This window comes from Rhinatrema bivittatum, chromosome 2 (assembly GCF_901001135.1).
Source record: "Rhinatrema bivittatum chromosome 2, aRhiBiv1.1, whole genome shotgun sequence".
Classification (NCBI taxonomy): domain Eukaryota; kingdom Metazoa; phylum Chordata; class Amphibia; order Gymnophiona; family Rhinatrematidae; genus Rhinatrema; species Rhinatrema bivittatum.
Window position 1 is genome coordinate 640,598,940 of NC_042616.1, and position 20,802 is coordinate 640,619,741.

At 45.6% G+C, this 20,802-nt stretch overlaps 1 protein-coding gene across 1 annotated transcript in view; it reads right to left on the minus strand.

Annotated features, from left to right (window-relative positions):
- IMPAD1 (inositol monophosphatase domain containing 1) overlaps nt 1-20,221 on the minus strand; it is an 83,198-nt gene extending 62,977 nt beyond the window's left edge. Inside the window, exon 1 of the mRNA XM_029591316.1 lies at nt 19,639-20,221. Coding sequence (XP_029447176.1) covers nt 19,639-20,010 — 372 coding nt within the window. The 5' untranslated portion in view covers nt 20,011-20,221. The remainder of the gene's footprint in view (nt 1-19,638) is intronic.
- Between the last annotated feature and the right edge of the window lie 581 nt (nt 20,222-20,802).

Genomic DNA, 20,802 nt, shown 5'->3' on the forward strand with positions numbered 1-20,802 from the left:
CGAATTGAACATATTGCCACCGGGAATACAGTCTTCAATGTTAAGAGGTGTAATGACAGACCACGTGTAGGTCTGAAGGAAGCCCCACTAGGAAGTCTAATAACAGATTGAGGTTCCATAGGGACACCGGCCACTTTAGGGATTGCCGAAGTTGCTTAACCCCTTTTAGGAAACGGGTCAAATTCGGATGAGCTGATAGACTGATTCTGTTCACTTCGGCTCTGAAGCAGGAGATGGCTGCTATGTGGACCTTGAGGGAGTTGAGTGACAACCCCTTCTTCATACCGTCCTGTAGGAACTCCAGAATCATGGGGATCTTGGCCGTCCGTGGGAGTATCCCGCGATCCTCGCACCTGGCTTCGAATATTCTCCAGATCCGCATATACGCCAGAGATGTTGAGAACTTGCGCGCGGAGCAGGGTGTCAATCACGGCCTTTGAGTAACTGTGCTTCTTCAGGCAAGTCCTCTCAAGGGCCAGACCATAGGCGAAAAACGAAATGGATCTTTGTGAAGAATCAGGCCCTGCTGGAGAAGGTCCCTGCATGGAGGTAGGCACAGAAGGCTCCCCCGCAAGGAGTCTTTGCATGTCTGCGTACCATGGGTGTCTTGGCAAATCCAGAGCCACTAATAGAACTAGTCCCTTGTGGTGTTCTATCTTGTGGATGGACCTTGCCCAGTAGTGGCCATGTGGGGAAGGCGTACAGTAAGTCTTCCTCTGGCCAGGTCTGGACGAGAGCGTCAATCCCTTGGCTGTGTGGCTCTCGTCTGTGGCTGAAGAACCTGGGGACTTGGGCTCATGGCTGGGAGGCCCCAGCGATTTACTATCAGTTGGAAGATTATGGTCGACAGCATCCATTCCCCCAGGTCCAGGCTCTCTCTGCTGAGGAAGTTTGCTGAGACGTCTTTTCATGCGATGTGGTAGGCAGAGATCCCTTGTAGGGTTACCTCCGCCCATGCCATAACGGTCTATCTCCAGAGACTCCTGATTCCTCCCTGGCGGAGGAGGTAGGCAACGGTTGTAGCGTTGTCCAACATTACTCGAATCACTTTGCCTCGGAGTCTGTGGCTGAATCACAGGGACGCTAGTCTGACTGCTCAAGCTTCCAGGCGTTTTATGTTCCATCCCACCTCTTCCTTGCTCCATTGTCCCTGGGCCGTTAGTTCCTGACAATGGGCTCTCCACCCTCGTAGGCTCGCATCCGTAGTGCGCATGATCCAGTTTGTTGGGGTTAGGCTTACTCCTCTGCTTAGGTGGTCTTCCTGTAGCCACCACTGAAGCTGAGAACATACCTCCGCTGGGACAGTGGGTTCCAGCGTGACAGTAAGAACTGGAGTGGTCACATGTGAGCCGATGGCCATGGAACGACCTCCAGGGTTGATGCCATGAGCCCGAGGACTTGAAGATAGTCCCATACTTTGGGGTGTGCATTGGTCATCAATCGTCATAACTGTTCCAGCAGCTTTCTTCTCCTTGGGGGAGGGAGGAAGACTTTGTTCTGTTTAGTGTCAAACAGGCCCCTAGGTGCTCTAGAGACAGAGAGGGCCGCAGACTGCTCTTGACTGTTTTCACAACCTAACTGAGATCCTGCAGTAGGTTTTTGACTCTGCTGGTCACCTGCCGGTTCTCTTCCGAAGACTTTGTCCTGATCAGCCAGTCGTCTAAGTAAGGGTGTACCAAGATCCCTTCCTTCCTCAGTGTTGCTGCCATGACCACCATACAACAAGTCATATTGTATATATGTTATATGCTATAATTTTATTTTTCCATGTATCTGTTATAATTATTACCATGTTATAATTGTTATCATGTTATAATGTAAAATAGGGCAGAACTCGCCCTATTCTCTTAGTTACCTGGAAACCGATGTGATTTCTCGATTGAATGTCGGTATATAAAAGAAATAAATAAATAATTTTTTAGAATGTTCTGGCGGCGGTTGCTAGGCCAAAGGGTAGCATTCGAAACTGGTAATTGTGTCCCAGCACGGTAAAGCGTAGAAAACACTGGTGACCTTGATGGACTGGGATGTGAAGGTAGGCTTCGGAGAGGTCCAGGGAGGTTAGGAACTCTCCCGGTTGTACTGCCATTATTACAGAGCGGAGAGTTTCCATGCAGAAGTGTAGTACCCGCAGATGACGGTTAATGTTCTTCAGGTCCAAGATGGGTCGGAATGATCCTTCTTTCTTGGGAACTATAAAATAGATTGAATAATGCCCTGTATTTTTCTGGGGCGTAGGTACCGGAGTTATAGCCTTCAGACCGAGTAGTCTTGCCAGAGTGAATTCCACTACCAGTCTCTTGGTGTGGGAGTGGCAGGGTGATGAGATATAAATTTGTCCAGAGGGATGCTGCGAAACTCCAGAGAGAGTAACCTTCTCGAATGATGTTTAGTACCCATTTGTCCAATGTGATCTCGACCCCCTATTTCCTCTTCCTGTGGATGGGTCGGCCTATTCTCATTGGGGAACATGGTTGGAGCCTGCCCCTGGGCCTGTTCCTCTCTTGGTTTGTCGGTTCCGAAAGAGCTTTGGCCTTCCTGAGGGACGAGGTGCCTGGAATTGCGAGTTCCTGCAGGGACGAAAGCATTGAGAGCCTCTGCCTCTCTTCTGTCCTCCAGCAACAGAGGCACTGGAGATTCGCCCTACCTGCTTGCGAAGGCCTGCTTAAGAATGTATTCTAATAGTCTATCCTGAGTATCCATCAATGCAGCCCTCCTTCAATAGGAATGGTTGTTCGCTTCGAGATGGCACAGACCATGGCATTCACTTTTGGGAAACAGAGGCATTCCTTGATCGCTGGTTCCAGAGGGTACAGGGCTTCCAAGGCCCGACCTATTTTAAAGCTGGCCTCCGGGGCGTCCCACTCCAGGTCAATCAGTTCCTGGATGGCTTCCATCATAGGGAAGTAGCATGAGGCCTTACAAAGGGATACCAAGATGGGGGTCTTCTTTGGTTCCGCCATAGGGTCCGTGCCTGGGATACCCAGAGTCTGGGAAACAAGAGCTAGTAATTCATCCCTGTGGAAGAAGCAAAGCATGGTTCTGTATGCTTCCAGGCCTGGAGGGATTTCTCCTTCCTCCAGAGAGCCACCATCATCTGAGGTGTCCGGGTCCCTGTCAGGGAAATTCTTGGTTAGGCAAGGCATCCGAGCAAGGCCGAGAGGATCTCCTGCTTCTGGCAGGGGTTGAACTCTGTTCGCAGCCGGGGCTGATTGAGATTGAGCAAAGGCTTGTAGCCCCTGGAAAAATTCTAACCAGGAGAAGGTCCCTGGGTTCATACTAATCCCAGGGGGAGTCTGAGCAGGGGCCCCTGAGGTGCCCTCCTGTGGAGAAGCCATTTCAGAGTTCCATAGATCCGGGTTGCTATCATATGTCGTGGTTCCAGACCCATCCTCAGATAGTGAGGGACCAGGCTTTGGTCCCCCCTGGGCTTCTTTGCAATGTTGACATAGGCAGGACTCCAGTTCAGGCTGCGTGGCTCTGATGTGGCAGGCTGTGCAAAGAGTGCTTTCTGGGTTTCTGGCCGGTGCCATTGCCTCTGTATACAGGTGCACAGGTAATGTGCTGTAATATGCACGCAGTTATGCGCATGAGCAATATGCATGCAGTTGTGCGCGCAGCTATGTTAGAGGCGCACAATGTTGGGTGCATTGACCGTCCAGCCTGCCCCGAGCGTACCGACAGCCGAGAAGAGATGGCACAGACGCCCCCCACACGTAAGATGGCACCCCAGAGGGTCTCCACATGTCTGGATCCCTGCACCAGACCGGGGCCTAGCCCAATCAAGGCTGCTCAACCCGATCGGTGCTCCCTTCTCCCTCGCCGGATGAGGAAACTAAGTCTGTACGGCACTCCGGGCCCCCGAGACCTTGTTAAAGTTTCCTGCTTACCTGGTCTTGGCGCTTACCACCGCGTGCAGGAACAGTCTCCAGCTCTGATGCGCACCTGCTGCCTTTCAGCCGCTCTAAGGGCTAAGTCCATGTCGGGAGCCAGTTACCGGCCCAAGGCACACCTCTGAGGGATACCTGAGATCAACTCAGGAACTCTCAACTGGGGAAGGGACTCATAGGTATTACCGCAGGAGAGCAGGGCTCAATCCTCTTTAAGGTAAAAATTCTTCTTCTTTACTGTAATTTCCTGTGCTAGTATGTGGGGTAGTGTCCACATCTGCTAGGAGATGGAGAGATACTGAAGAGCTGAGGTCACTGCAGGGGTATATCTAGGGTGACGTCAGCTTTGAAATCTGACTCCATCTCCCATTTGCTAGCAGAAGAGCACATAACCCACTGGCCCCGAGTCCACCTGGCTACACGCTAGGTAAATTAGGAAGGGAATGGTGAATAAAATGGAGAATGTTATAATGCCTCTGTATTGCTCCATGGCGAGACCACACAGAGTATTGTGTTCATTTCTAGTCATCACATCTTAAAACAGATATTGATACACTGGAGAAGATACAGGGAAGGGCGACCAAATGATAAAGGGGATGGACTGGCTCTCTTATGAGGAAAGGCTAAAGAGGTTAAGGCTGTTCAGCTTGGAAAAGACAGCTAATAGGAGTTATGATGGAGGTCTTAAAATCATGAAAGGACTAGAATGGGTTACTGTATTATCTGAAAGGGTAAACAGCCAATTTACATAGGAATAGGGAGCATGCCATGAAGTCAGCAAGTAGCACATTTAAAACAAATCAAAATTCCTTTTCACTCAATGCATAATTAAGCTCTAGAATTCATTGCCAAAGGATGTGGTTAAGGTAGTTAGCTTATCTGGATCTAAAAAAGGTTTGTAGAAGTTCCTGAAGGAGAAGCCCATAAACTATTAGTCAAGTTGACTTAGGAAATAGCCACAACTTGTTACCAGCATTAGTAGCTAGGGATCTATTTAATATTTGGCTACTTGCCAGGTACTTGTATCCTGGATTGGCCACTACTAGAAACAGGATACCGGACTTGGACTCTGACCCAGTATGGCAACTTATGTTCTTATCATGGGAGTAACAGAGATCCTGAAAAGAAAGGCTTGGAAAGTACTCTTTATCCTTAGCCACCAAAGAGGTAAATAATTCCTTCACCAACTCAGCTACTTCGTCGAGGTGCTGACATGCCCTGCCCTAGTGTTTGTGGTAGAACATCCTCTGATACTAAAATGGAATCTTGCACGCAAAATTTGATTGGAGGCCGATTAGATCTAAAAGGTACCAGAAAGCAAATGGGATCTGTGGTCTCCAGATTTATTTTATTTAAAAAAACATTGTATATTGCTTTGAGCGAATCATAAAACAAAATAATACATACCAGCTAAAATATTACAGAATGATCAAGTTTCTGAACACAGATGTAGCCCTTGTTCCATTTATTTTGTAGATACAAGTGTTCTGGTAACTGGAGAGCGCAGGGGGAATCATTTCCCCTTCTGCCCCCATTACCATTCTCACCAGGCCAGCATACAGCTCTGCAGCACGATTTGTCAACAATGGCGCAGCCCATCCTGATGATTTAATGGCCAAAGGTGTTGAATGTCTGTGTTTCAGGGCTCAATGTGTTGAGAGCACAGATGCACCCGAGACTGTTTCTTGGACACTAGCTGTTCCAGGAGCTCCACAGAATGGTGCCTCCTTTTTTCAAGATGTGCTGCTTCTGCTTATTCAACCTCGAGGATTCAGCCTACTTTGCCTATCGGGGGGAGGGGGGGAGATATTTTTGAGGAGTTCCTACTCAGCTATGCTCTCGGGGAGGAAGAACATAAGAAATTGGCATGCTGGGTCAGACCAAGGGTCCATCAAGCCTAGCATCCTGTTTCCAACAGAGGCCAAACCAGGCCACAAGCACCTGGCAATTACCCAAACATTAAGAAGATCCCATGCTACTGATGCAATTAATAGCAGTGGCTATTTCCTAAGTAAACTTGATTAATAGCAGTTAATGGACTTCTCCTCCAAGAACTTATCCAAACCTTTTTTGAACCCAGCTACACTAACTGCACTAACCACATCCTCTGGCAACAAATTCCAGAGCTTAATTGTGCAGAGTGAAAAAGAATTTTCTCTGATTAGTCTTAAATGTGCTACTTACTAACTTCATGGAATGCCCCCTAGTCCTTCTATTATTTGATTCATATCTACGCGTTCAAGACCTCTCATGATCTTAAAGACCTCTATCATATCCCCCCTCAGCTGTCTCTTCTCCAAGCTGAACAGCCCTAACCTCTTCAGCCTTTTCTCATAGGGGAGCTGTTCCATCCCCTTTATTATTGTTGCTCTTCTCTGTACTTTCTCCATCACAACTATATCTTTTTTGAGATGTGGCGACCAGAATTGTACACCATATTCAAGGTGCAGTCTCACCATGGAGCTATACAGAGGCATTATGACATTTTCCATTTTATTAACCATTCCCTTCCTAATAATTCCTAACATTCTGTTTGCTTTTTTGACTGCTGCAGCACACTGAGCCAACGATTTTAAAGTATTATCCACTATGATGCCTAGATCTTTTTCCTGGGTGGTAGCTCCTATTATGGAACCTAACATGTAACTACAGCAAGGGTTATTTTTCCCTATATGCAACACTAGGTTGCATTGCGGGAAAAGGACAGATTGCAGCTTTTGAAAGATTTACACAGTTCCACCATTTGGCAGGAACCAGACTTAAGTATGCGGGGACATCCGTCCACATGCATGATAGCTGGCACAGCTCTTGTTCATCAGTAACAGATATTCTCCTACCAGAAATACAATCCTTGAAACCACTGACTTTTTTTTTTTATGGACATTGTGAATAAACAAAAAAATTTTAAAGTAGCACTAAAAAGTGCTCTTTAGGGGCTCCTGAGGCAGTGAGGCAACTTTTAAGAAAAATGTTATGAAGATTTCCAAAGAAAAATAAATTGAGATAGAGGCAAACATCCATGGAGGAAAAAAAAGACTGAGGGGGCTCATGAGGAAACGCCTGCACAATAATTCCTACACATGCTCAGTAGAGCTAACGCTTTACTTAGCTAGGAGAGAGAGATCTGTTCAGTGCCGCCGGATAATACTCCCCACATGTCGTGGCCAATTCAGCAGTTTGTTATTGGAGAATGAGAAATTACTACTTACTTGAACTTCCGTTTCTGTAGGACAGTCAGATGAAATCAGAATAAGTGGGTTTATGTTCCCCTATCAGCAGATGGACAGAGAAAACTGACACCACAGTATACAACCTCCTCTAGTGACATCAGCCATCCAGTATTCTCTTCAAAAGCAACTGTGGAAAGACTAGCAAAAAACTTGATTAAAAACAGATAACCATTTCAATACACATTGAACAGGCAAAATGAGCTCAGACAAATACTGCTAATCTAGGGACTGAACTAAGACTTATTAGTAACCCCTGTAACACAGTTGCACAAGAGGACTATAATGCAATCATTTGGCAGCCAAGGGAGGGAAGCTGGATTCATCTGAGAGTCCTGAAGAAAAGGAAATTATCAGATAAGTAGTAATGTCTCATTTCTTAGCGTCCAGTCAGATGAATCCAGAACAAGTGGGATGTACCCAAGCTACTCCCTGATAGGGCCGAAGGCTGCCCGCAGTTCAGAAAAATGCTGCATGTGCAGTGTCCTCCCGAGCCTGCACATCCAGATGATAATACCTGGAAAAAGTGTGCAAGGAGGACCGTGTCACAGATCTGCAAATGTCGATGAGGGACAACAATCTAACTTCTTCCCGTGACACTGCCTGAGCCCGAGTGGAATGAGCCCTAACCTGACTAGACAACAACTTCCCGGAATCCACTAACACAGCAGAGATTACCTCCTTAACCCAGTGAGCAATTGTAGTCCGCGAGGTTGGCTCTCCCTATCTAGTACTGCCATGAAGGACAGACGTCAGACTTCTGCAAGGGGTCCATAACCTTGAGATATCTGAAGTGTCTCGACATCCAAAAGTCACAACAAATGATTCAAGAGAAACTCAGTGACAACCTTCGGTAAAAAGGAAGGAACAGTATGCAGCAGTATCACCCCTGGAGTCACTGGAAAAATGGTTACTGGCAAGACAGGGCCTGCAGTTCAGAATCCCTACGCACAGAACAATTGCCACAAGAAATACCATCTTCAATGACAACAATCACAAGGAGAGAGTACATAGTGGCCTAAACATAGGGTCTGCTAAGAAGTCCAATACCAAATTAAGACCAACAAGAGCATCAGAAATCGCAAGGGAGGCTGAACATGTTCCACGCCTCTCAGAAAACAGGCCATATCAAGATGAGCAGACCAGGATCCACCATTCACCTGACCCCTAAAATAGGTGAGCGCTGCTACCTGTACCTTTAAGGAATTGAAAGCCAAGCCATCCTGCAAAAATTCCAAAATGAGCGGAATTTCGACCAAGGAAAGAAAAGTACCTTGATCCACACACCAGGCCTCCAACACTCACCAAACCTGCACACATGCCAAAGAAGAGGAGAACTTTCTTGCTCTTAGTAAGATGGAAATCACTGCTGCGGAATAGCCACATTTCAGCAAGCGAGCCCTTTCAAGGGCCAACCCATAAGATAAAAGAGTGATTCAGATCTTCATGAAGAACAGGTCCCTGTGTGCTGGAAGTCGAAGAGGCAAGTCCACCAGAAGCCTCTGCAGATCTGCATACCACGGTCTCCTGAGCCAATCCGAAGTGACCAAAAGCACCATCCCTCTGTGGCGCTCGATCCTTCAAATCAATCTGCCAACATGGGCCATGGAGGAAAGGTATACAGCAACTTGTCTTTCGACCACTCCTGCATTAGGGCATAGATCCCCAAGGACTCTTGACCCTTGGTACCTCCCTGAAGACTGATGTAGCTCCCCAACCAAGAAGACTCGCATCGGTTGTCAGTACCAGCCCGGAGGGATTAGGGAAACTCCCTACCTCAGATGTTCTGCCCAGCAGGAAAAGCCGAATTGACTATGCACCGAGACAGCAGGGAGCGCTGTAGAGGACGCATATGCACCCATGCCCACAGTACCACTTCCCTCCTCCCCCTCTTCTGGGCTGTCTGGGACAAAAGGACAGAGTCCTCTAAAAGGTCGCTCCTCTATAGGATCGAAAACGCCTGGACCCTCTAGCATGACCCCTCATATTAAAGGAGTGCTGCATCTGCTTATCGTCCAGCACATTTAACCCAGTGATTTGCCCCACTTACTGGCCAGTTTCTCCAACTCGCTCTCAAATAAAAAGAAGCCGTTAAAGGGCAACTTGATGGTTAGCCTTGGAAGTCGTATTGGCAGACCAACTTCTCAACCATAACTGGTGCCTGGTCTCTACTTTCAACATAATCCCTCTGGCAGAGATACGGACCAACTCACAGCCCGAATCAGCCAAGAATGCTGCGGCTGGTTCCATAACTGCCCTGGAATTCACCCCATAGTCATCAACCTCCTGGGAGAGAAACAAACAAAAGCGAGCCATGAGGGAACAAGAAGTGATCTGCAAGGACATTTCCACTGCTTCAAATGCCTGTTTAAGGAGTCTCAATCTTTCCAGCATGAGCATCCTTCAAGAGCACTCCTCCTTCCAGAGGAATAGTGGTCCACTTGTAGACTGCAATCACAAGTGCATCTACCATCGGAAACATAAGTGCCCTCTTACCACTGGATCAAAAGGATACAGGATCTCTCTTCAGCTCAGACACGAGGGACCATAAGCATGTCCAAGGTCTGAGAGATCAGAGCTGCCAGTCCATTTCTGTGAAAGAACCGTAACATAGTTCTATACGGTTCTAGACTGAGGAATTTCACCATCCTCGAGATGCAGAAGCAGTGTCATCATCCGTGCCATCCGGATCCCTATCAGGAGGATCTGCTATCTCTCTAGGAGCACTCCTGCACTCAAGAAAAGGTCCAGACAAGGTCCCTACCTGCTCCTCTCCTGTAGAGCAGTGGACAGAGTTGAGGACTGTGCCTGAAAAAGGGATGGCAACCCTTGTAAAAAGCAAAATATAGAAGTATCCAAGCCAGGAGACCCCTGGGGCACACACACAACTACCATCCCCAAGGTCAGGCGCTCCATCTTAACTGCCTTTACCCAAACCCACAGCTGGCTGGGAAGAACCATGCTTAATGAAATCAGAGGAAGAAAAAACGCCCTGAGCCTCCAAACAGTGCTGGCACAAATTAGCGGGCACTCCTTGCTGAGATGCCTTAATTTGACAGAGTGCAAAAGGAAAAATGCTTAGGCTTCTTAGGAATAGGTGCCATTATGGCCAATACCGTGTCTAGCTAGGTTTTGGTTTTGGTTTTTTTTGTTAAACATCCAAAACTTCTAGGCGTCCAACACTTGGGCGTCTGATATGTGGACATCTTGACAATTGGGCACCCAGAACGTGGGCGTCAATGCTAGGCGTCGCATACCTAGGCGCCTGTAGAGTAAGCGCCGCTCAAAGGACAGACACACAAAAAAACGTTTAACTTGGATGCACAAGGAAGCATAAGCCTGGACACACAAAGCCTGACTAGGTATCCAGAAAACTGGACACAGCTAGACGCACATGCCAAACTGACAATCCTGTAGCAGGCAGCCTAAGAAGCATGCAAAAATCCTTTGAGGCCTACCTCGCGACGTGCAACCAAGAAACCTCAGCGCGGGGTCTAGTCAACGGTGCCTGCTCAACCTGCCAGGCTGACCATGTCCCTCGATCTCCCACGAAGTGGGCCAAACGGCAGAACGGCACATAGAGGACAGAGACCAGGAAGAAAGAAGCCCTAACAGAACTCTCCTTCACCGTCTCTGCAACAATTTTTTTTTTTTTTAATTAAAAACACTTACCAGAGCTCAGCCTTATCTGGCTAAGTACAGCGACAGTTTCCGGCTGTGGGGGGAAAAATTATTTTCCGTCACTGTCGTGGTCGGCTTCCTGCACCTGCTGCCTTTCAGCTGCTTAAGCAGCTAAGTCCACGCCAGCTGAAAAACCAGCTACCGGACCGAGGCACACCTCTGAGGGACCTCAGAAATCACTTTAGGAATTCTCAACTGGGTGAGGAATCTTATAGTATCTCCGCAAGAGAGTGAGGCAAATTGTTTTTATCCCTTTCTCAAATTAAAGCAATCCCCAGTGGAGAGATGCATGTCCACCATCTGCTAGAGACAGAGAATACTGGCAGGCTGATGTGACTAAAAGGGGTTATATACTGTGACATCTGTTTACTCTATCTCCATCTGCTGGTAGGGGAGCATAAACCCACTTGCTCTGGATTAATCGGACTGGATGCTAAGAAACTACATTTTATTTCCTTCATACAAAACCTTCTTCAGAAAAAAAAAAAAAAAGTTCAGGGGATTCAGCTCAGTCACCATCCTCCTACTCAGGGCAAACTGTACTGCCAAGAGCAAGAGGCACCACTGTTTTCTAAGAAATGAAGTACAAGTAGGGAATAAAACCAGGCTTCCACATATTTGCACTACCCACCGGGATACACTATTGGTATCTTTAAATACAAAAAATGAGGTTTTCAAATTAAAGAATATAAAGATTTTTTATTGTTAAAATACAATACATAAACACCTCCTCATAATATTTTACATATACAATAGAATAAAATAGAACCCCCACCCCACCCCACCAAAGTGCTAACACCCAACTAGGACCTAGTTTCAATGAATCCACTTAGTCTTCTTCAGGGGGATACCCCATTAAAACCAAATCACCCCCACATCTTCAGCACTTCTCAACCAGTGTGTCGCGTGCTCCCGGTCTCTCCCGCTGCTCTCCCTTCCCTGCTGCCATTGCCGCCGGGCTAACACCACGTTCAAGCCCAATGGGAACGGCAGCGTTGTTAGAGGAAGCTGTGGCACCCGCGGGTGGCCTTTTCTTCTTCCAGCGCCTGCCCCGGAACAGGAAGTAATATGCAGTGCGCGGGAAGGAAAGAGAGCCGTGCTGCGTGGAAAAGTAGCGGTGGCAGCAGTATCGGCCCCCGAGCAGTAGCGTGGCCCGGAGCAATCGAAGTAGCCGGCAATTGGCAAATGAGACAGCAGTATAAGCTTCCCGCGGCCGATGGGATTCTTCTTTCTTGCCCTGCAGGGGCTGGAGGAGGCGGCTGCTGCAGCTACCATTTGTGCTCGGGGGTGGGTGGTGGTGAGGAAGTGAGAGAGAAGACAGCAAGCCTATAAGTGAGAGTGTGTGTGTGATTGAGAGAAACTGATCAGAGAGGTGATGTGTGTATATGTGAGAGACAATAAAAAAGTGACTGGTCAGGGAGGTGACTGGTGTGTGTGTGCGTGCGTAGGTGAGTGAATGAGAATGGATGTGAGAAAGCATGGGAGTAAGAAGCCTGGTGTTGTGGGGGTGTGTGTGAAAGAAAGCATGGGACTGAGAAGCCTGTATATGTGATAGAGAGCATGGGAGTGGGAAGCCTGTGTGTGTGTGCATGCATGAGAGAGAGACTGATTGGTAAGATGACGGTGTGTGAGAGAGAGAGACTGGGGTGTATGTGAAAGAAAGTGATTAAGGGAATGAGAAGCCTGTGCATGTGGGGAGAGTGAGCATGAGAATGAGAGAGAGAGACTAGTGCATGTGTGTGTAAGAGAGAGAAAGTGATTATGGGAATGAAGCCTGTGCATGTGGAGAGAGTGAGAAACCTGGGTGTGTGAGAAGCCTGTATATGTAAGGCATGAGAGAACCTGTTCAGGAAGGTGACTGGTGTGTGTGTGTGTGTGTGTGTGTGTGTGTGTGTGTGTGTGTGTGTGTGTGTCAAAGACTGGTTGGGAGATGATTGGTGTGCGAGAGAGAGAAACTGGTCATGGGGGTGTGACTGGTTGTGAGAGAGCGAGAACGAAACTGGTCATGGGTCCTAAGGAAGAGGACCATAAGTATAGAGCTTAGCCATTACTGCTGCTTCTCGTATGTGCTACGGCCTGCATGGAAGAGAGGAGTAGGAGAGCTGCTGGAGGGGGTAGGTAAAGGTGGCTTTTTAAGTTTATCTTTCTTGATTGACTGCCATTTTAATTATTTAATATTATGTGATGTGACTGCTTTTTTGAAATATTTTATTTGTGTTGGAGAATTTTTAATAGTTTTTATGAGTTTTTAATTGTTATATGTTATTCTGTTCATAGCCGTTTTGAAACATTTATTCTGCTTATTAGTATAGTTTTACAATTATTTCTGTCTGGGGATCTATAGCTGCTTGCTAGTTCTGTTTTCCTAATAGGATGTGTATTGATGTTTAGGGCCTGATTTAATATTTGTAGTGTTGCCTTTTCATAGATAGGATTGTTAAGGTTGAGTGCATTCCATAATACAGACGTAACTGTGTGCGGATTAGTTTATGTACATAACTGCAGATCCTGGGAGTATGTTAGGTCGGTTCTGTGTCTGTTACCGAGATGAAATATTTTACTAGCATGTAAGTGTTTGTATTAGTCTTATTTGTTGTGTTTTCTCAAGAGGACATGCATTGTTGGTAAACTGCTGTCTTTTCATAAGTAGGGCTATTGAGCCTGGTAGTAGAAGGAGTTTGAGTTGCTGTTACTGAGATGACACCAGATCATCTTTTTTGTAGGGTGAGTTGCATGGGAAATGTCGTAATTCTGCTTTACATCCATTATTGTGGATCGGGGGAGGGGGGGGGGGTTCCCGTGGATGCAAGCTGTACTTTTACATATATTTATTTTATTTAAAAAAATGTTTCTATACCGTCATTAAGTGATGTACCATCACAACGGTTTACAAATAGGCACATAAATAAGTTTGGTTTATAAATTATCTAGTAGGTGCCAATAAATTTTTCGGTTACATGTTTTAAATAATATAAGCTAAATAGAACGTGGAATGGAAATTCCATTTATATGATTAATAGAATATCCATACATGTGATATACTGTATTTCCTTAAATACTTAGTTATGAGAAAAAATAATAAAGTTATCATATATGTTATTTGGTGACTTAACTGTGTGTAGAAGTTCTTTTCTTGTTCATTAGTATTACACTCACCGTTCTAGCCCCGTGACGATCATGGGTTCAGTGTGTCATGCATGTGAGAACCATCTGTCAGGTGTGTCCCGACAGAAAAAAGGTTGAGAATAAGTAAAACACATAATACATTACATTTATCATATATACAACCAATTATTATTTTTCAATACAAATAAACAATGTTTTAATTAAACAAGGAAGTCCGGGAAATACGTGGTATGGACTTTGTTGAAATAGACGTGCATATGCGTACGTACGCCGAAACTAGGTGTGGTTGAGTAAGTTGGCCATTGGGAACTTAAGTTGAAGGTTATGAGCCAAATTTGGTAAGTTTCTTTAGAAGTATATTGTTCTTCGCGTTTATAAATATATGTTATATGCTTACATGAATTGGGAGGTTCAATATATGATATTTTTATTTTGTAGAACGTTCTTGATGCTTGTGAATCAAGTATGTGGTGAATTAGGGTTTTGTGTGTTTAAGATTGTGGCATTTTGTGTAAGCTTGTTGCAAATATAATGGTGGAATAATAGCCTGAAGAAGGATGTAGAGAAGTGAGTGTTTGATGTACTTTATGGTGGATTTATGAGATTTAATGTAACCGGCATTTGTACATGGTTTCATTTTATCTATACTTGTCCTTGGGCAGATTTGTAGTTATATACATGATACAGAAGTTATGCAAAATAGTGGATTTGTAACATCGTATTGTGGAAATACATTGGTGCTGGTGGCTGTTAGGAGTTCTTCGATAGTGTGGAGAGTGGTTCATTTTCATAGACTTATTGTCTGGTTGTGAAAAAGAGATAAGGGATATATTAAAGAGCACTAAATAGAATGTGGTTATTACATTGGCTGATATTAATAAAAGATTTTTGTAATAGGGATTGTTTAATTAAAACATTGCTTATTTGTATTGAAAAAGAATAATAATTGGTTGTATATATGATAAATGTAATGTATTATATGTCTTTACTTACTGCAGATATTGTATGTCTTATAGAAGATGTGGGGGTGATTTGGTTTTAATGGGGTATCCCCCTGAAGACGACAAAGTGGATTCATCGAAACTAGATCCTAGTTGGGTTATAGCACTTGGGGGGGGGGGGGGGGGTCTCTTTTATGCTATTGTATATGTAAAACATTGTGAGGAGGTGTTGATGTATTATATTTAACAATAAAAAATCTTTATATTCTTTAAGTTTGAAAACACCATTTTTTGTATTTAGAGATAACTGTTAGTTAATGGTACATTATTGGTAGCCATTAAACCCAGAACCTCACTAAATGTCAGGACTGCACCGGCAGGAGAATGCAATGCCTCAAGCTAAGCTTAGCAAGTTCCAGAGAAGTGTACTGCTGAAATCACCCCCTTCTCTCGAGAATCAGCTTCCGATTCTGAAAAACGGTGTTTGGAAGGCATTGTCCTGCATTAATCCTTAATGTTGTAATGTTGGACAACTAAACCTTAAGAAATGACATTCATTTTATTTAAAGTTATTTACTGATCACCTTCCAGATCAAATCTTCCAAAGCAAATTTACAACAGAATTAAAACAGACAAATCAAATAAATAAAATAATAAAACAATGATCATTAGCTCCTAAATCACTAATTGCCAATATCTTGAGCTATGTACACCAGTTCCATAATAACATATGAATTCTAATAGCTGAAAGCCACTGTCATAAGCCAAGTTTTCAGGTTCTTATGAAATTTCAAAACCTCTCTTTTAAACTCAGAGGGAGGGAATTCCACAAAACCAGAATCCCTGCTAAGAATGACTTGTTTTGCAATCGCTTTTGACGAAAGGCTTCGATGTTTAGTAGCTCAAGGATGTGCTTTTTTGTCGAGCATAAATTGATAGGCAGCTGCTGTCGTCATATTGATGCGAGGAAAGACTTGGAAGGATGGGGAGGGTGCGAGACATCTTTTACTCAAACAAAAAATAAAAGAAGACAGAAAAAAAATGCATACACAAATGTTACTACACATTATCTTTACAGGGTCTTGGAAGTTCCAAAAAAAAAAAAAAAAAAAAGGTTTCAGCACTGCAAATGAAAGTAAAACAAAAGCCTGCATTAAGCCTCACACCAATTTCTGACCCCATCCTGCAATTAGCTGGCCTCTCTTTTTTTATTTCAATTTTCATTATCTGCCTTCCTGTTTGCAAACGTGCTGGATGTTTTGGCGAGCTCCCCTACCCCACAGCCATGTGGGTTACCAACATGTTCCCACTGACATACAAGAACAAGAGGGGGGGTCACTGGCATACAAGAGACAATAAGCCTTAAAGCCACACTCTGGCCTATTCCTAATGTTACTATTGTCACACAAAAAAAGGTTGAACATAAGAAATTGCCATGCTGGGTCAGACCAAGGGTCCATCAAGCCCAGCATCCTGTTTCCAACAGAGGCCACAAGAACCTGGCAATTACCCAAGCACTAAGAAGATGCCTACCGACTAAGAACTCAAGAAAACCAAAAAACATTCAAAAAGGATCTAAAAACGTGGTTGTTCAAAAAAAGCATACCAACTCACCCAATGAACACCACAACTACATCGCCCTCCAATCCACCCTCAAGAATAAATGAAATTCATCACATCTATGTTTTTATAAATAAGAAGTGATACATAAAACTGAACTATAACCTTACACGTTATCCCCTTTGCTTAATAACAGTTTGTACCTTGAAACCCTTGTTTAACACCCCCTTATACCTGTAACCTTATATTTTGTAAACTGTTATGATGGTGTTATTTTGATGATTCCAAATGACGGTATATAAAACTCGTTAAATAAATCCCATGCCACTGATGCAATTAATAGCAGTGGCTATTCCCTAAGTAAATTTGATTAATAGCTGTTAATGGACTTCTCCAAGAACTTATACAAACCTTTTTTGAACCCAGCTACACCAACTGCACTAACCACATCCTCTGGCAACAAATTCCAGAGCTTTATTGTGCATGGAGTGAAAAAGAATTTTCTCCAATTAGTCTTAAATGTGCTACTTGCTAACTTCATGGAATGCCCCCTAGTCCTTCTATTATTCGAAAGTGTAAATAACCGATTCACATCTACTCATTCAAGACCACTCATGATCTTAAAGTCCTCTATCATATCCCCCCTCAGCCATCTCTTCAAGCTGAACAGCCCTAACCTCTTCAGCCTTTTCTCAAAGGGGAGCTGTTCAATCCCCCTTTATCATTTTGGTTGCCCTTCTCTGCACCTTCTCCATCGCAATTATATCTTTTTTTTTGAGATGCAGTGACCAGAATTGCACATAGTATTCAAGGTGCAGTCTCACCATGGAGCGATACAGAGGCATTATGACATTTTCTGTTCTATTAACCATTCCCTTCCTAATAATTCCTAACATTCTGTTTGCTTTTTTTGACTGCTGCAGCACGCTGAGCCGACAATTTTAAAGTATTATCCACTATGATGCCTAGATCTTTTTCCTGGGTGGTAGCTCCTAATATGGAACCTAACATCATGTAACTACAGCAAGGGTTATTTTTCCCTATATGTAACACCTTGCACTTGTCCACATTAAATTTCATCTGCCATTTGGATGCCAAATCTTCCAGTCTTGCAAGGTCCTCCTGTAATGTATCACCTGCCAAAGTTGCGGGCACAATAGGCTGAAGGGGCAACCCCTTTTGTCAGTGTTCCTTTTACCAATTCTTTTTCAGAGGAGACCAAAAGGCCTTTGGGATTTGCACATGCTCTCCGGGGCACGCCCCTTTCGCATGAAGTCCAGGAACCCCCCGGGTCCATCATGATTCAGGTCTACTCTACACCAAACCTCAACAGCCTATCAACGTTACAGCCTGCCCTCAAGCTGCGCCACTAGCACCCGCTGCTGTACAGAATTCTGTTTTCACATTTCTAGTGGTGTTTAGTGGAGCTCCTGGATCCTCCCATCCCATACTCTTAAAAACGACCCTGAAGTATTGTGGGGCCTGGAGCACCCCCTAGGCTCTGGGCAGGTTAATACCATTTTCCAAAACAGTACCCCAGGTACCACTAGAAACCAGGAACTTCTTCAAAAGTTATGTGGGGGTGAGGCAACCAGAAACCTGGGATTTATTATAAGGGAAAGGTGTCTGGGGGGTGACTTTTTGTGGAAAAAGAGACAGCATTGCTGCGCACCACTTCACATAACACCTGCCATTTTTTTTTTTAAACACACTCTGGACCACCTTGAGAGGTTGCAGGCTTCCAAGACCCCCATGGGGCAGGTGGGAGGCTCATTTTGGGCTACTGCAAGCCCTTTTTAAGCCATGGCAGCCCTGTGAAAAGGGGGCCTTCATTGCATGTTTTTTCACAGGCTCCTGCAATATTTTCTCTGAGTTTTTCTGCAAAAAATATCATTGAGGGGCACTTCTACAATATTTTTTAATGGGAAAGGAAAAACATTTGAGGGAATGCTCCACCTGCAATAAAATCTCACAGCATAGTAAATGATCCTCTTAGTTTTCATTCATACTGTCATTCAAAAAAAAAAGAGCAAAAACTGAAAGAGGTAGCCTTCAAGTGTGTTAACACTTCACCCACATGCCAATGCAATACCTATGCACTAAAAATGTGCATCTAAACTGGACGCACTTTTTTTTTTTTTTAATGCACAATCACCTCTCCTGGGTGCTCGATACAACAGGCAAATGAGCCACTGTGCTAAAAAGGACGCACTAGGGATAAATCATGCATCCCTAGCATGCCATGGCATCAGGCTCCTAGGAGATGTGGCTGTGTGCTCAGGTTATGAAAATGGACGCTCAATTTTATGAGCATTGGATTTCTAACCTGTGCACACCCACAGATTAGGAAAAAGGATGCTTGTTAATATGTGCATCATTTTCCTAACCTGACTGCCAGCAAGACTTTATTTTTATTTTTTTACATTACTCCTTTTTTCAGTTCTTCCAACTTAACAATATTAAGTCAGAGGAACTACAGAAAAGCAATACATTCTGTTTTTCAGTTAACTTTTGGGGCTCTTCAAGACAATGCCAGCTCCAGGGCTAGTGTTAATTTTTGAGGGTGAAAATGTGCACATCAGGTGCACATTTATTTTTTAAATAAGGGGGTTAACAGCTAATAGCATGATCAACATGGTATTTACATGTAATGAGTGCCATTAGCTACCTGCTGGTTTGGATGCAGGTTTTGGACATGCTAATCCCCTTATTGCATAAAGGGTTATGGACACACAGCCAAAACGTGCATCCAACTGCTGGTTAACCTGTGCGCTAGGTATTGCATCGGCCTGCCAGTCCAGATCTCATCTCCACTGCATGAATGGAGTCCTAGTTCTGAGAATTCAGGGAAGAATCTGTATTACAACCCCATGCAACGCAATGGGGACAAAACCAGGCCCAGATCAATCCGTTTAGCTGACGCGTGGCAAGGTGACACACCTCCTCCTCTCCTGTAAGTAAGCGCCCACATGACAGGCAAGCTTGAGCACAGCTGGCTTCTAAGTCTTACTCAACGTAGCACAAATATCCAAACTGAAGCCCCCATTGCAAGGTATCCAAGTCAGAAGTCAGCAGCAACGAGAATAAAACGCTTCCATAGCCCTGGACCCCCGAAACTAGCAAGATCCGAGACAGGACCGGAGTGGAAGCGCAAGGCCCGGGGGAGGGGGGTACCTTACCATGACTGTGGCGGCACAGGTTACGTGCGCTCACCTGTAGTTCGGGGAAGGCACTGCGGATCAGGTTGTACATCTTACGGTTGGACTGCTCGTCGCCCTGGGTCATCAGCTCCTTGGCCCCTTCCCGGGTCTTGCCCTTCGCCTTCTCGTTCAGCGCGTTGCTCTCGCGGACCCTCTTGACCTCCTCGCCGCCGCGGACGGCCGCCAGCAGGGAGACAGCGAGCAGCTCGCGCAGATCGACAGGGGGGAGGGGCGCAAGAGGGGCGGCCGGGGCCCGCTCGCCCAGCAGGAAGGCGGCGAGCCTGCCGCTCAAGGAGCCCGTGTACAGGTGGTAGAGCACCCCCAGCCCCAGCAGGCAGAAGACGCCGATGCCCAGCGGAGATAACCGGATGCCCATGGGCGGCATGGCAAGCGACTCTCGCCTTCTGGAACGCGGGAGGGGAGAATGGGACAGAACTCCGTCAACACAATGACATCGCGCTCCAGAGCGGGGAGAAGAACACCACGCCGGCTGCTGCTTCCACCGCCTTTTAATGAATCGCAGCGCGCAGCCAACCCGGGCTGCCGCGGCTCTGCACCACCCACCGCAGGCCGGAAGTGGGGGGGAGGGGAAGCTGTGCACATCCGGGTGACCGAGGATGTGACCCAGGATGGGCAATGCTAGCACACCGGGGGGCGAGCAGAGATGGCTTGTGAACCCATTCCACCGGCGACCAAAGAAAGAGGAGGATCGCGATGGGAAGGAGCTCTTTTTCCTACTTCTTCTCTATGACGGCCCTGCGTTATTCAAAACACCTAAGCTCGGATTTTAAAAAGGGCCATGCGCGGGTAAACTCCGGTAGGCGCAGAAGTACCGGCGGGATTTGTCCTGTCCCGGGAATTTAACTGTGCTCGAAGAGCACGTAAATAAAAAGACAAAAAAAAATTTAGAAAACGCATGGAGGGTTTAAGGGTCTGGGAGGAGAGTGGAAAAGTTAGGAGGGTAGGGAACTTGCGCACGGTTTCAAAAATCCCTTCCCCTGCACGCAGAAGAGCCCACTCACCCTGGCACGCGGAAATTAAAATCTGATACGCATGGGCGCGCAGGAACTGGATTTTATAACATGCCCGCGCCGCCGCAAGCATGTTATAAAATCGTCAAGTCCATGTGCGAGCGCCGGGAACTGTGCATAGGTCTTTAAATCAACCCCTTAGATAT